Below are 14,731 nucleotides of genomic sequence, written 5' to 3'. Positions count from 1 at the left end.
ATTTCGTTTTGCGTAGACTAATATAAATGTGGGCAGGGAGGAACTTTTTTTTAGTGAAGAACGTTCTATTTGTTACGGAGAGTTTAATATCAAATAAATGATTGTCATATAATATAAACAATTAATAATTTCTTATTATATACACATAATTCCCGAATTACACAAATATTTGAAATCTCTCATAGCCTATTGGTACATACGATATATACGGTATATATGGCCATTTAACACGTATTCACGTTATATATTAATGGTCATTAAACACATATTTACGCTATATATATAGTGGTCGAGAATTTCTGAAGAGGATACGCATCAATCGACGTTAATCTCGAGAAATCGTCCGTTTGACGATTATTATCGAACGACATTTGAACGAAAGCCGAAGGCTGAGGGATATTGCGCCGTGTCACCCCAAAATTCCTGAGGGTGCAGTAACGCGGAAAGGAAGTGAGAGAGTCGGTTGGACGGACGATTATATAGGGAGCCGCGATCGATAGAGAAAAGTAGTGTATGCCGCCACGATCTCCGGAGATTTGCAACGAAGAGAGCTGGGGGGTTGTGTGCAGCCACCTCGAAGTGAAGAAAGGGTGATTCCGGTGTGTGTCAAGTGCCTCTCTGCGAAATATAACGTAGTGGCATGATGGCATGTCACAATAGACTCGTGACGACGACAAAAGACCGAAAGTCATTTCTAAATTTAACTTTTTGGTACATGACAGTAATTTTTTATTATAAATACTAGGTTTTATTAACAAAGAAATTGCATATGTTTAAAGCAAACATTTAAAACAATATATCTTCTATGTGAAAATATTTAGATATGTATTTATTTGTCTGTATTTAAATATTTTTTAGTGTAATATTAATTAATATTAATTTAATCTATTATAATACAAGAGACATGAACAATTTACACATTGTGTATATATATATTTTTTATTTACATATACCATGTAAGAAATACTTAATTTAATGTATAAATTAAAGTATAAATTTATATCTTTTCTGGTTGGTTTGTTTTTTGGAGGTCTTTTTTTAATTTTTTTACAGAACTTTTATTACGGACTTTTAGTGCGTGATAAACATTCATCGCTCGTATATAATGGAGATGAATGGTCACATAGCTATTTTATGAGACACAATATGCATATTGTTCAGAGAGGGATTTTGAAAAAAAAACAAACAGTTGCATCTGTTACAGATCAGTTATATTGATATCCGATGGAAACTATTCATATAGAAATATTAAAAAATGGAATTTTCTATTTAGCTTTTATTTTTTAATTTTAATTTTTCTTGTTTTACTAAATTGTTAATTAATATTTATGAAGATATGTTATCTCAGTGAAAAACAGAAATTTCTAAATTTTGATTCAAAATTTTGAAAAATTTGTATAAAATTATAAATTATAAATTATAAATTATAAATGCATTTGTATGTAAGATAATATTTAATCTCTAAAATGCAAGTAGACGAATTGATTAAATTAAAAGGAAATTAACAAAAATTATATAACCTTTTTATCGTTTAATATAAAAAAATTAAGTTTTGCCGATTTTAAGTAAATAAAATAATATATAAAATAATATATTTCTTTATCAGTGGGAAAGTAGAACAATAACATTAATGGCTTTCCCAAAATATGAATTCACCAAAGTGTTTTTCCATGTAATCACTTAGTGGGTTCTTACTTCGTGAAAAATTCTTCGCGACTGTCAAGGAAGTTCAATAATTCGGGAGAAGGCTGGGAACGAAAAGCACAGTTGTCATATTTCGCGATAATCCGAATCGATCCAAAAATCAGTGAATTTATAAAAAGAAAAGTTGAACATCTCTGTATACTTCAATTTAATCAACTTCTAGTCAGTTTCATATTTCGAACTCTGCTGCATTTTCACTGTTTCTTTAATCTCTCAAGTGATCCGTGTCAAAATAAGTTGACTGATAACCGCGATCTCATTTTGCTAATATTTATCTAGATGTTGAGTATTGCATAGTTAAAACATTTTACAACTTTTGTGTTATTTTTCGAAAAAATAATAAATATATTTTTATTTAAAATCTATTTTATAAATATAAACTACGAAACAAAACATTTTTCATATTTTTTTATATATTTTTTAATTTTTTATTATATTAATATTTAACGTTACTTATTAATGTTATCTTGCAATTGTTTTATTAATTATTTAATGAAGAAAAAGAGTAAATTAGGATATAGTATCATAGTAATAACAGATGATGGTAAATGCTTTTGTACATTTGAGATGTAAAGGGAAAATGCGAGGAAGAAGCGAGACAATTCGTAGTATTCAATTATTTGCTTGTTATCAATTGTCATTATACTGTTGTTCGTGGTTCCAACCAACTCTCTCGTTCCGCCGGAAAAACAATAGAATTGATTTCTCGTCGCATGATTTTACTAGTATATCGCCGCTAAATTCACTATACGACTATCAATTGTTCTATATATTCGAGAATCGGATCTCTGTTCCTATTATTTCGCCGAATAATACAAGCCAATACTCTACTTCTCTCTCTATCCCTCTCCCCCCCCCCCCCTCTCCCATCTCCGCCTGGCCTCATCACAGACCAAATCCTTGACCTACTTTTCCATTCTTGCCTACCAAGCTTTTTCGATTCTATTTGTCGCCGTCTGACATGTCTTAGAGTGTCACTACTTGCACTACGTGAATATTTTCTTAAGACAAATTGAATATGTCAACGTAACAAGGACGCGAACAAATTTTGTAAAGAAGTACGTTAGATCATCTTAGATATAATACGATCTGATATGATATAAAAATTTAGAGGAAAAATGTATTTATAATTTTATCACATTTATTTAAATGTATACTTATAGCATGTTACGTCACTGATTATAATTTATCGATCTAATGCAGAGCTGATTGCATGAAAAATTGTCTTGAATAAATTAAGGTAGGCTATTGCATAAAAAGTAGGCAAAAGGAATCACGTATTGATTTTGTGTGACAATTATGTTGCGCCGGCCATCGTTAAAGAAAGGGAAATGCGGATAAAATTTTCAAAGGAATTGAACGACGTGACGGTCAATGAGAAACTATCTTGATGTGTAAAGAACTTTAGTCATTCACATGCGCTCACAGAGAGAAAGTTGACCTTAACCGGCAACCGTTCTATTCTTAGCTAGTGAAGCTCTAATACACTAATATGAGACACACAGTTCGATTTATATCGAACGATGTAAATGCGCGTGAAAACACGACGATACTATAAAGTTCTATGGGTGTAAAATAATTTTTGGTCCTTTTTATAACGTATTAAAAATTGAAGAATAATTAAGCGCAAGATCTATTTGGAATTTTATATAAATAACAGGAATTTTATATAATTAAAAATAGAAGTTTGCTGAATGGAAATAGTGGTTACAAGAAGTTTCCATCGACATTGAAAATCGCGAGTTTCAGAAGCTTTCTCATAAATCTGATTAGAATCTGTTCTTGATTTTACTTTCATTTTGCCTAGAGATATTATTTGAAAATGAAAAAGATTTAAGTAAACTTTCTATATATATGGATTCAGAATTGATTCTGAAATAGACAATTTATTTTTAACTTTGCAGTGGGCATTTTTACATTGAGCAATTCAATATAGTTATTTCTACCTTTGCCTCCTTTCAAATCGATAATGGAGGGGAGAAATCGTATAACAACGTGGTTCAAGAGAGATCGTGATGAGGAGGAAGGATCCGTCCCCTTCTGGAAGCCTGTAAATCCATTCTTTCCTTGTCGATGGAAACAATTTCGACGTCAGGTGCATGTAGGTCATGCCGGTAGAAAATGAGATACTTCGTTTTCTCCTTTTTGACGCAGTATACAGATTGTTACAGATATACTATATATATTTTGTAACTGAATTTTACGTGACTTTTATAATTAAAAATTATCTTTTTCTTATGTTATATTATTATTATACTTTGTTATTGTATATTAGAAAAGAGAGTTGCTGAAATGCGTTACTACTTAAGTTATTTTAAGTTGTTTTATTTATTATGCATGCATATATTTTCCATTTGGAGCTGATTTGTATGCAAATAAACATTAGAAATTTTAATAATTTGTCTAGCAATAAGTGAAAGATTAAATATTTAATAAATAATAAATGATAATAATGATAAAGTAAAGATCTCAAAATAAGACTGGCTTAAATTTATTTTTGCAATCAAAACATTTTTATTCATTTCAATTATTAATTTTACATACTATTATCTTTTACATACCAGTTTTACATTAATATAATTTATTGTAATAAAATTTATAGTACAATTTAAGAAACTTGATAAATTTAATAAAAATAACGATTTAATCTTTATAACTATAAATATGTAAATAAAGTCGAGACTAAATATTTTGGCGCCTGAGGTAAAAAAATTTTTTATGACTTGTAAAATAAATTGGAATATAATATCATAAATAGCGGCATTTATTATATTAGTAATGTATTAACTTAATAAGAACACATAATTACGGTTAATAAAACTGCATTAATAGCGGTTAAGATATAATTTAACATAATTAAAAAAAATATATATATTTATTCCTATTTTAACACAGTATGGCAAAATATGAGGGCAAAAATGAGGGAACAAAGAATACTATAGATTTTCTTACTTGAGAAAGCATTGTAAGATGATATTAAAAGTACTGATGGAAAAAAGTATAAATAAAACATCACAGCAATATAAAATACTAAACGATACATTTTATAAGATAGATAAAAAAAGTATCTATTGGTAGCAAAGTGAAACGTTTCATGCAGATTATTTTTTTTTAATAAAAACTCGCATGTCATGTATTAATACGCATTGATTATTAATTGAAACTCATTGGTCATTTGCTGGTTTTCTTTGCAAGTTTCCACTTTTCAAGTTAAAATTATATTTTTTTAAATTTTTAAAAGCTAAAGTACATGATATAAAAAAATAAATACACATTTATCATGCTATTGGTATTCAGTGATTTATTTTTTTCTTTTTTACATACTTCATAATATACGCACATCGTATCAAATTTTTTGTTTGTTTACTGACTCGTGCAGTGAGCCTACGATTATATGATATACAATTGCATATGTAATCTTTACAGTTAACAGTCGATTTCAAAATATAATCTAATGTACTTAACAATAAATATATTATTACAAAATATCAAGAAAAGAGAAGTTTTCACAAAATATTAGCAGTTATTATGTGATTTATTACAATTATTGAGCAAATTTATTATAAATTCAAGTGTACTAATTATAATTATACAAGATGTCTTAGACATTTATATGCCCCTTACAAAATAAAGAGGAGTGATTTTTATTTAAAATCCTTTAAATTTAGGTATGTAATTGCGTTCTATCGAATAGTGATATATTCAATTTCCGGTTTAATTTTTTCAGACCAGATTAAAATTATTAAATTTACGTTAAAATTTTTTTATATGTAATTTAAATCTGCAATAAAGACAATGTGCCATATGGTTTAGGACACCCTGTATATGAACTTTTGTATTCTATTATATCTTTATCGCATTCATTTATATAAATCTTTATTGAATTACAAAATTTCAATTTTACAGCAGGGCTGCCATTTAACGCGTTAATAAATTTTTTAAAATCAATTTAACGAAAAGTGAGACGACCAATTTTGTTGTATGACTTATTTCAATACATTAACATTATGAATGTTTGTTTGACGCAGGTATGTCATCACGTCTCTGTGTAATTCGTGCAAGAGCGGCGACGTGGTGGTAGCGACGGTGTTTTGGGTGGGCTATTTCAACAGTGCCCTGAATCCGCTGATCTACGCGTACTTCAATCGCGAGTTCCGCGCGGCCTTTCGCAAAACCCTTGAAAGCTGCTGCCGCGCGATTGGACCGGTGCGTGACCTGCGCCAGGTGCATCGCAAACAGGACCTCGTGCACAGTAACGCTTCATCCGAGCTGCACGTCAACAATCAGCTGCGCAATAGCGAGATGACTAACGTCCACATTGAGGCGTGTATTTAAACGGATCATGCGATCCAGTGAAGTGAAAGTAACGGCGAAGTGCTCGGGGCATCTTCTGAATAGATAAAAATAGGTAAGATCGGAGCAGATAGGACGGATAAATTCCAAAAAACCGATAAAAAAATTTGTTACTTTCTATTTCTATACAAAAAATGTTTAATAATTCGAAACTATAATATTCTTTTCTGTGCAAAAATGTCGAGCTTAAAGAATTATTTATAAAAAAATTTAATTTTTAAGATAACTTAATTTCTGAAATATAAGAAAAAGAAAATTTTGTAAAAATTTATTTTTTTAAATAATACAATATTTTCGTATGCTTATATAAAACAAAGAAAGTTTTTAATTAATTTATTTACGCGGTGATGTTGGTATTTACCAATTATTCTTATCGGATCTTCTTTTTATGGTCTTCTCTGTTTATATCTTTGATAGGTAATTGAAAAAAGAAATTCAGGGATACAGTAAAGTATAAAAAAAAAAATAAGAAAGCGCAAATATTTCAAAGAATTTATCATTGAAATTAAGACTGTTTAAAAAAGTACATAAAGAATTTATCATTACAATTAAGATCGTTTCAAAAATGTCAAAAAATTTTCAAATCATTAAAGCTAAGGTCGTAAAAATGTGCGGCGACGTCACTTATTTGCATGACATTAAGCATTCGCCAAATCCGATTTGCGAGAGACAAGATCATAGTCCCAAAGAGAATGTGAATGGAGTATGTACGCCATACTCGTGCCTATTTCGTCCTGTGGCCGACCTATATTAAGGGACACATTCGCCACTCGTCCCCAAGGGTCTATTTCTGTCCCAGTAGCGTTCCATCAGGTCCGTAAATAAGGCTCCTGTCCGTCGGCAGATTGATGTTCCGATTCAGTAGTAATATTTTAGCGGTGGTCCAATAACGCATCGAAATGAACTTTCGAACTAACATTTGATTCGTACGCGAACTTCTATTTTGCCGTGATTGGCATATATTTTTACAATAAATTAAATTTCTGAAATTGAACAAATAATATTATAATATATCACGTCAATATAACGTTAATTATATGAATTAATATATACATATGTAATAAATTAATTATATATATATATATATATATATATATGTGTAATATGTTACAAAAAATTTGAACTCTTGCATAAAAAAATGATTCTATTTATTCTATTGTTATGTTCTCTATTAAACTATTTTTAGATAGATTAGTTTAAAATTTAATTTCCAAAATTAATTAACTAAAAGTTATTATGCGCTTTGAGAATTTTTTTTGAAAAAAAAAAAAATTCTCTCAAAACTGAATGTAATTTACAAAAAGCACGAAAGGATTAATTAAATGGATCAGGTAGCTTGAGGTATTTCTGTAGATGCTGTCCTACGATTGGAAGAGAAGTAAAGGGAAAAAAACAGAGACCAAAGAAAAGAGTTGGAGGGCGGGAGATAAAGCCGTTCTACTCGTTTAGGGGATCACTTTGTACATAATTGCGCTGCGAAAGCGCGTTTCGTTATAATCAAAGGGATTTATAATAACGAGCTCTTAGCGTTAAACGAGGTATCATTGTAAATACGAATCTGCGTTCGTTTAGGCTCGAGTAACTTCGTGTATAAATGTTAAAGCGTATCATCCCTCCCGCAAGACAAATCATTTTATCGGAATAGATAAATTTATGAAGGCATCTTATTAAAAAGAATCACTAAAATGCCAAAGATGAAGCAGAATATATATATATTATATATATATGCGTATACATAGTATATCTATATGTACAGCAATAAGACGTAAGAATGTTGACTACGTTATTTGTTAAATGTAACATATAATATATATTTATTATAATTTATTGTATATTGTTTATTATAATGAATGCAGCAGATATTTGATTTTGATTTGGTTCAAATTAACTTTTAATCTTTGGAAATATTTAAAACACATAGAGGAGGAACGTAAGTTATTTTCATTGATATATTATCATTCATATCATCTAATTAGTTTTTAATTCACATCTTTTTTAGTTTTGTCTTAGAAAAATAACGTTATTATTGAAATCATAATAGATCGATTTATCTCAGAAAGGGTATTTTATTTATCAAAATTTTAATTTTTTAGAAGAGAATATATCTATATTTTAGAAACAGTGTTATTTTAGAGTCATTATTTTATTCATAATATTAAATTTCTTTCTGCTTAATAATATTTATTATACGGTAATTAATACTAAACAAAATAATGATAAGAAACATAATACATATTTGATACATTATTTACTCTTATGAATATTATCAATCAATACATCGATTATACATAATAAAATATTTTATAATATATTTTACTGCCACATCTCAATAGAAATATTTATATTGGTGAATATGAATAAAATATCACATATATTTTTGTGATTTTAAAAATAAAGTTAAAGTCTCTTTCTAAGACTATTTCGGTCTATTATTATATAAAACGTTTAAATTTTTCAAAGAGGTTGTTGGCGTAATTACAAAACAAATTAGTTTTATAAAGGCGTAATTGATTTTCCATAGTATGTCTCTTTTTTCTTCTTATTAGTTTTTTATCGGCTGACAGATCAAAGAAGACGGTATACGTATATAGTTATGTATACTTCAGAATGCAGAACAATCACTAAAGTAAATATGATCGAGCGTGAACGATATCGTGGACGTATCTTTTTACTGCGATTAAAAATTGCAATTAGTAAAAATGGAAATTTTAATTATATGGATGATAGTTCCTAATAACTTTAGCTTTCAAAGCTGTAGAAAAATGAAAAACAGAGAGAAAGAGAGAGAGAGAGAGAGAGAGAGAGAGAGAGAGAGAGAGAGAGAGAGAGAGAGAGAGAGAGAGAGAGAGAGAGAGAGAGAGAGAGAGAGAGAGAGAAAGGGAGAGAGAGAAGAAAAGAGAGAGTGAGATTTATAAAATATTTTAGAAAGAAAACAGATTTATAAATGTAGGTTTTATTTAATTATGATATCTTATTATTTTAAACTATAATTTAAAATCATTTATTTTAATCATGAAAGAAAAAAAATTTTTGTACCAAATAAAATGGATCTCAGAAGATTTATATAAATTTCAATTTTTTTAATAAAAATTTTTTTTATTTATAATTATTTATACATATTTAGTTTATAATCTTTCTTTTGTATATTTTTATAGGGAAGGAATTACGTGATATGAAATCGCTACGAAATCGTTCGCCGGCTCGATCCATTCGTATATCACGTATCTGTTAGGCTGCATATAAAAGCGGTTAGTGTCCTCCTGATGTAACGTAATGTGCAACGTTGTAAATCGATGTTTACAAGACGTTTTTGACGTTAAAGTCGTTTTGCGTGCGATCAAGTTGGCAAAGCAGTTTTATTGCAAGAAAGGAAAAGATATAAAACCGATTTCAGATGATTTGTAATTTGCGAAAAAGTTACAGAAAATTTCGAGTATTAAAAAAAAAACAAGAGGAATTAAATATATAAAAATTTATACATGTATCGAATTATCAATCGTCTGAAGTTGGCCTTAGACAGAAAACATTCCTAATGAAAGAGAAACACGTAGTATTTTAATGACAATAGTGTGAATGAGTGAAAATTTATCATTCCTTTTATGAATGCGCAATTCCCGTAAACTTTAGATTGATATCAAGATTGTTCTGCGAGAGATTGTAATTACATAGTTGCATGCTCACATGCGCATGACGGAATTTACAGATTGCATAATTATATTTACTGTAGTGTGGTTTCATGGATCGTGATACGTAACGAACTGGCTAATTTGCCGCGAACTTGTCACATGCAACTAATTTGCAGCGTGTATTACTACTAGGTATTAGAGAAATTAAAACGATAAAAAATAGTTATATTTATTTTTTCATAAATTTTAAAGTCTATATACATATATATATTTTGAGGTAATAATTTGTTATGGATATTTTCTATTTTAGAACATTAACCATTATTTATTGAAGGGACTCTAATGCACAACGTATATTTTAAGTAGTATAATTATCAATGATTAGTTTTTAAAATGTTAATTATCAATATTTAATGTACCTGAAATAAAATTAATCCGCACTCTCTAAATTACAATCAGTGTATTATCACTGATTTGCAGTGGTATAGCTGTGATAATTAGTATTTATTATCTTTTAGTGATTTTCACTTTAGAATTAATATAATCACTGAAAGATCAGTGTATTTATTTTACTGATTAACAAGTTATAAGTATGCTACTGAAAATTATTGTATTTTCACTGGTTTTATTAATTTTTTACTGATTGTAATTTAGAGAATAAGTATACACATAAATGCATTTTTTTTAAGATTGATTTTTATGTAAGTGTGAAAGACTATGTATAAACCTATACACACATAATCTTCTAAAAGTTTATAATTTAGTTACTGCATACATATATAAAATACATTGTTATTAATGGCAAAAATGCTTTTTAATTTTATATTTTTTTAGATTTATGATGTAAATATATTTATTTATTTATGCCATCAATTGTCTCTTCGCAATTATTAATTAAAATTACATTGTCGTTAATAATGATAATTTAATTAAAAGTTGCCTACGTTGCTACGCATCCGCCATAGTGAAAGCCTAATGCGTGATATATTTGCAAAACATTGCAAATAGCATTTTTAAGCCACGACAAAAGAATACGTGTGTATGTGTATGAGATAAGATCTTTATTTAGCGCGTGGGTACAAAGAGCGAATGTATAATAGACTGCGTTTGAAGATGTGGAGAGATCTACTGTGTAGAAAATTAATAATAATGTTTTAAAAAAACTTGCATTTTTCCTCTCTTGCCATAATTACTTTCCTATTTATCACTGGTAGTTTTTAAATCCATCCAGATTTCTTCTCTAAAACTGAAAATAGCAGCAGATTTAATTATATTTTCTTTAAAATAAAATCGTTTCTTAAAACTCTGAAATGGTTCTTATTAAAACAAAATTTGATTCACAGGATTATCTCTTTTTTCTCCGTTATTATTAGTTAATGATTCTAATTAAATTTTAATTTTTTACAGTATTCTTGTGAAAGCTGCTTTTTCAGAAAATCTGATAAATTCGCGTAAATATCGTAACAATTTTTCAACTTGGCATGAAAAACGAGGATGATTTAATTACTTAGAACTAAAAACGTATAACTTTATGATATTAAATTTTCGTATGATTAATAAAACCCATTTTGGTCGGAAATAAAATGTAATAGATAACATTCGAAGTAAATAAACAATTAGAGTAATATATACCAATAAAATATTAAAAATACAAAATTATTTGTGAAAAGGATTGCAGATAATTGTTGTGCAACTGATTTATACAGTTATTAACTTGATTTTATTTAATTTAAATAGAGATGTATAAAATTTATTCATTTTATATTAATTTGTGGGGAACTTTCAACAAAACTGAAATTACATTTCTTTAATCTCGTGGTACATTTAAACTTTTTTAATGTCGAACATTTCGATAGTAACATTTTAGACGTTTATGCTTGCGAAGTGTGAGATGCGACATCTCGTTCCAGAAAGCTTGTCAAGATTTCATGGGTAGTCAAACTGCGACGTCTGCTTAGCATCCGGGACAATAGCATCCTCTCACTATTGTTGTACACATAACTGTGCTGCATCGAGAGCTGCATTCGTGTTATCGTAGAATATTTGCGCATAAACGGTTTTTTTAAATAAAAAATAGAATCTGAACAATAAATCGTAGAAATTTTATTCAACTTCTTTCTCTCCATATCATAAATATTAACAAATATTAATTTTACATACACACATAAAGAGAAAAAAGGTCATCAAGAGATTAAGTGACAGTTCTAAGCGATATTTTGTATTTCACATTTCATTTACACTGTAAAACCTAGCCTAATCTTTAGTAAACGTCTACTAATAACCACTTTTACTTGTAACTATACAGTGGAAAACATTTCAAGTTGTTTTCTACGAAGGATTTAAAGTTTCTCAAAACCGCTTGTATTTTACCTCCCGAGTTTTATTACATTCAGAAAAAGAGAAAAGTTAAAGTTCCATAAAATATATAAAGAGAAACGAACCGATAAACGGAACAAATTTCGAAGCAAAGTTTCGTGTACTGTGTAGTCCGTGATTTAATACATTGCTTCAAATGCAATATTCTCTTTAATGCAAAAATGTCTTTAATTAATATGTTGAATAAGGATATTTCTCGGGAACTTTTAATATTAAATATATTTTTTTATTATTGGCATGTTGGTAGAAAGAGAGAGATAACATTAATAAACATTGGTAGAGAGAGAGAGAGTGAGAGAGAGAGAGAGAGAGAGAAAGAGAGAGAGAGAGAGAGAGAGAGAGAGAGAGATAACATTAATAAAAAAATTTTTATGTGAATTAAATAAAATAATACCTTTAAAATATAAAAATACTGATTAAAAAATACACTAAAGTTGTACGTCTGGATAGGAAATTTCAAGATCATTGATTTTTCAATTGTTTGAATCTACGCATACATAAAAATCGATTGCTTCATCCTTTTGAGGGTACGACGCACAGTAAGTCCGTATCCTTTTATGAAACTTACACTAGAAGATTGTTAATTACGCAAATCGCAAAGGAGCGTCTCCGCTGTAACAAGAGGCTCGCCAATTAATTTGTGGAAATGAAACTGGGTTAATATAATATCGCCCCCAAAGTGTGCCAAACGTTTGCCTTCCGATTCCGTGTACCATCAAATGTCGGGATGTTCTTGAAGACGCTACCTCGTTGACGTCGATAGACGTGTAACACGATAGAATATTCGCTGTTCCATGTTGACGAAGGAAATTCAATTAAACCCTTCTCCTGTACAATCGGAGTCTGTTCAAAATCTTGACTAAATAATGCTTCTCTTTCGATAAATTGCGTTTGTTACTTTAAATTTAATTTTTTCTTTGAGAAACAACTGTAGAAATTTGATTCTATATTTTCCTGAGAAATTTAAAGAAACTTTACTGTTATCAGTTATTTTTTAAATTGATCTAGAAAAGTTGCACATCTGGATTTTAGTTTTTTCTCAACAGTACTAGAAATTAGGGATTCCAGACATTTCTTGAAACCTATATTCGAGAAATCGTTTTCAGAATTTTGCTGATATGAATTTAATAGAAGAGAGAGCTTTCTCTCTTTCTCTTTTATGTATAATAATTTGAAGGAAGTCGAGTTCCTTCTTTTGCTTTTTTCATCAGCGCTTCTTCGAAAAGCGAGAGCGGAGAATGTGGGGCATGCACCCGGTGCTGCTGTTGTCCCGGTTTCGATACTGGTTCCAGTTTTTTCTAGCTCGCCCGGGGGTTCTTCGCAGCGGGCGACTGCGTTCATGCATATGCGTTTCATAGATTTTCTAAGGACCGCTCATAAATGGAGAAAAGTCAGGATAGAACATCCAGGTCGGCTTTACTTATCGATGCACTTTCAGTGCAATTTCGCAAGAATTAGTAAAATGTCATAGGGCGTTGCGGTAAAGACTCAATGAAGCGATACTTCCTTTTTTTTTGTATTTTTATAAATAAGAAAGAGATGAATAAAGAGAGAGGCGGAAGGGGGGGAAGAAGAAAAAACAAAATAAAGTAAAATAATGTAAAGAAATTAAAAATATATACAATTATATTCTCGTTTTACAGCATATGTTATTAAAAAATAGTATTTAATACTACTTATTATTAATTATAATTAATTATAATTATAAATTATAAATTAACTATACTCTATAATTATAATTATTTACAACAATAAATAACTTAAATATGTTCTTATTAAATTAAAAAATTATCTTAAATGCGTTTTTTAAAGTCGCATTTGGTTTCTCAAAGTATTTACGATTTTGCTATGGCAGTTTTTTTTTCGCGATTTTGAGAAATGTATATTTGATAACGCGACAATAAAATATTATTGCGACCTTCGGAACCGAAAATACGGATTATTGACCAATCGCCGTGGTAAAAATAACATAACGCGAAGAACGTGTCGCACGTGTGCTTCATTAAAACTTACGGGTCGTGAAACGACCTCCAGACTTTGCTGTTCTCGCTACATTACTTTATAATCGTTTATTCAAAGAATCTAAAATAGGAGTTATGCCCCAGTATTTTAAAAAAATATCGATGTTTCTTGATAAATAGGAAATTATTACTTTGACGATCGAAACCTATTTCAAGAATATTTGATGTTATTATCGCCGTTTATGTCTATAGTTGAAAGAGAGCCTCCTTGTACATATATTTTACAAGGTATTCGGTTATTTCTTTTTCAAAAGGAATTTTTTTAGGAAATGGAATTATTTAATAAAGAATTCTTACAATTTTGTAGCAGAAGAGTTGAAAGAAGGGAAATTATTATTCTTTTTTTCATCTTATAAGACCTTGCAAAATGGTTATTACATATCATATATAAGATTGAGAACAAAGATATTTCACTTTATAAAATTTAGGAAGATTTTATAGAAGCTTTTAGACTCAGGATCATATTTATTACATGATTGTGATATTCATATTGACCTTATGTCGTAATTCGGTCATAATTTGACAAATGTCGCTTTCGATTCCCGGAGGAAAGTTTGGTTGAAAACTTTGGATCTATATTAGCTGCGCGGTATATCCCTAGAACATGAATAAATCTCAATGGAAAAATCCATTGCAATAAAACAAGAAAAA

The 14,731-nt window shown here is 29.1% G+C and overlaps 1 protein-coding gene across 2 annotated transcripts in view; it reads left to right on the top strand.

Annotated features, from left to right (window-relative positions):
* The window catches only part of LOC105830491 (octopamine receptor beta-1R), an 84,739-nt gene extending 78,534 nt beyond the window's left edge, over positions 1-6,205 (top strand). For both annotated transcript variants that reach the window (XM_036285965.1, XM_036285964.1), the window contains one exon: positions 5,733-6,205. In XM_036285965.1, coding sequence (XP_036141858.1) covers positions 5,733-6,039 — 307 coding nt within the window. In that variant the 3' untranslated portion in view covers positions 6,040-6,205. The remainder of the gene's footprint in view (positions 1-5,732) is intronic.
* Positions 6,206-14,731: the final 8,526 nt, after the last annotated feature.

The sequence above is a fragment of the Monomorium pharaonis genome, chromosome 4, assembly GCF_013373865.1.
Source record: "Monomorium pharaonis isolate MP-MQ-018 chromosome 4, ASM1337386v2, whole genome shotgun sequence".
Taxonomy (NCBI): domain Eukaryota; kingdom Metazoa; phylum Arthropoda; class Insecta; order Hymenoptera; family Formicidae; genus Monomorium; species Monomorium pharaonis.
This window is presented reverse-complemented; position numbering and strand designations above follow the sequence as displayed.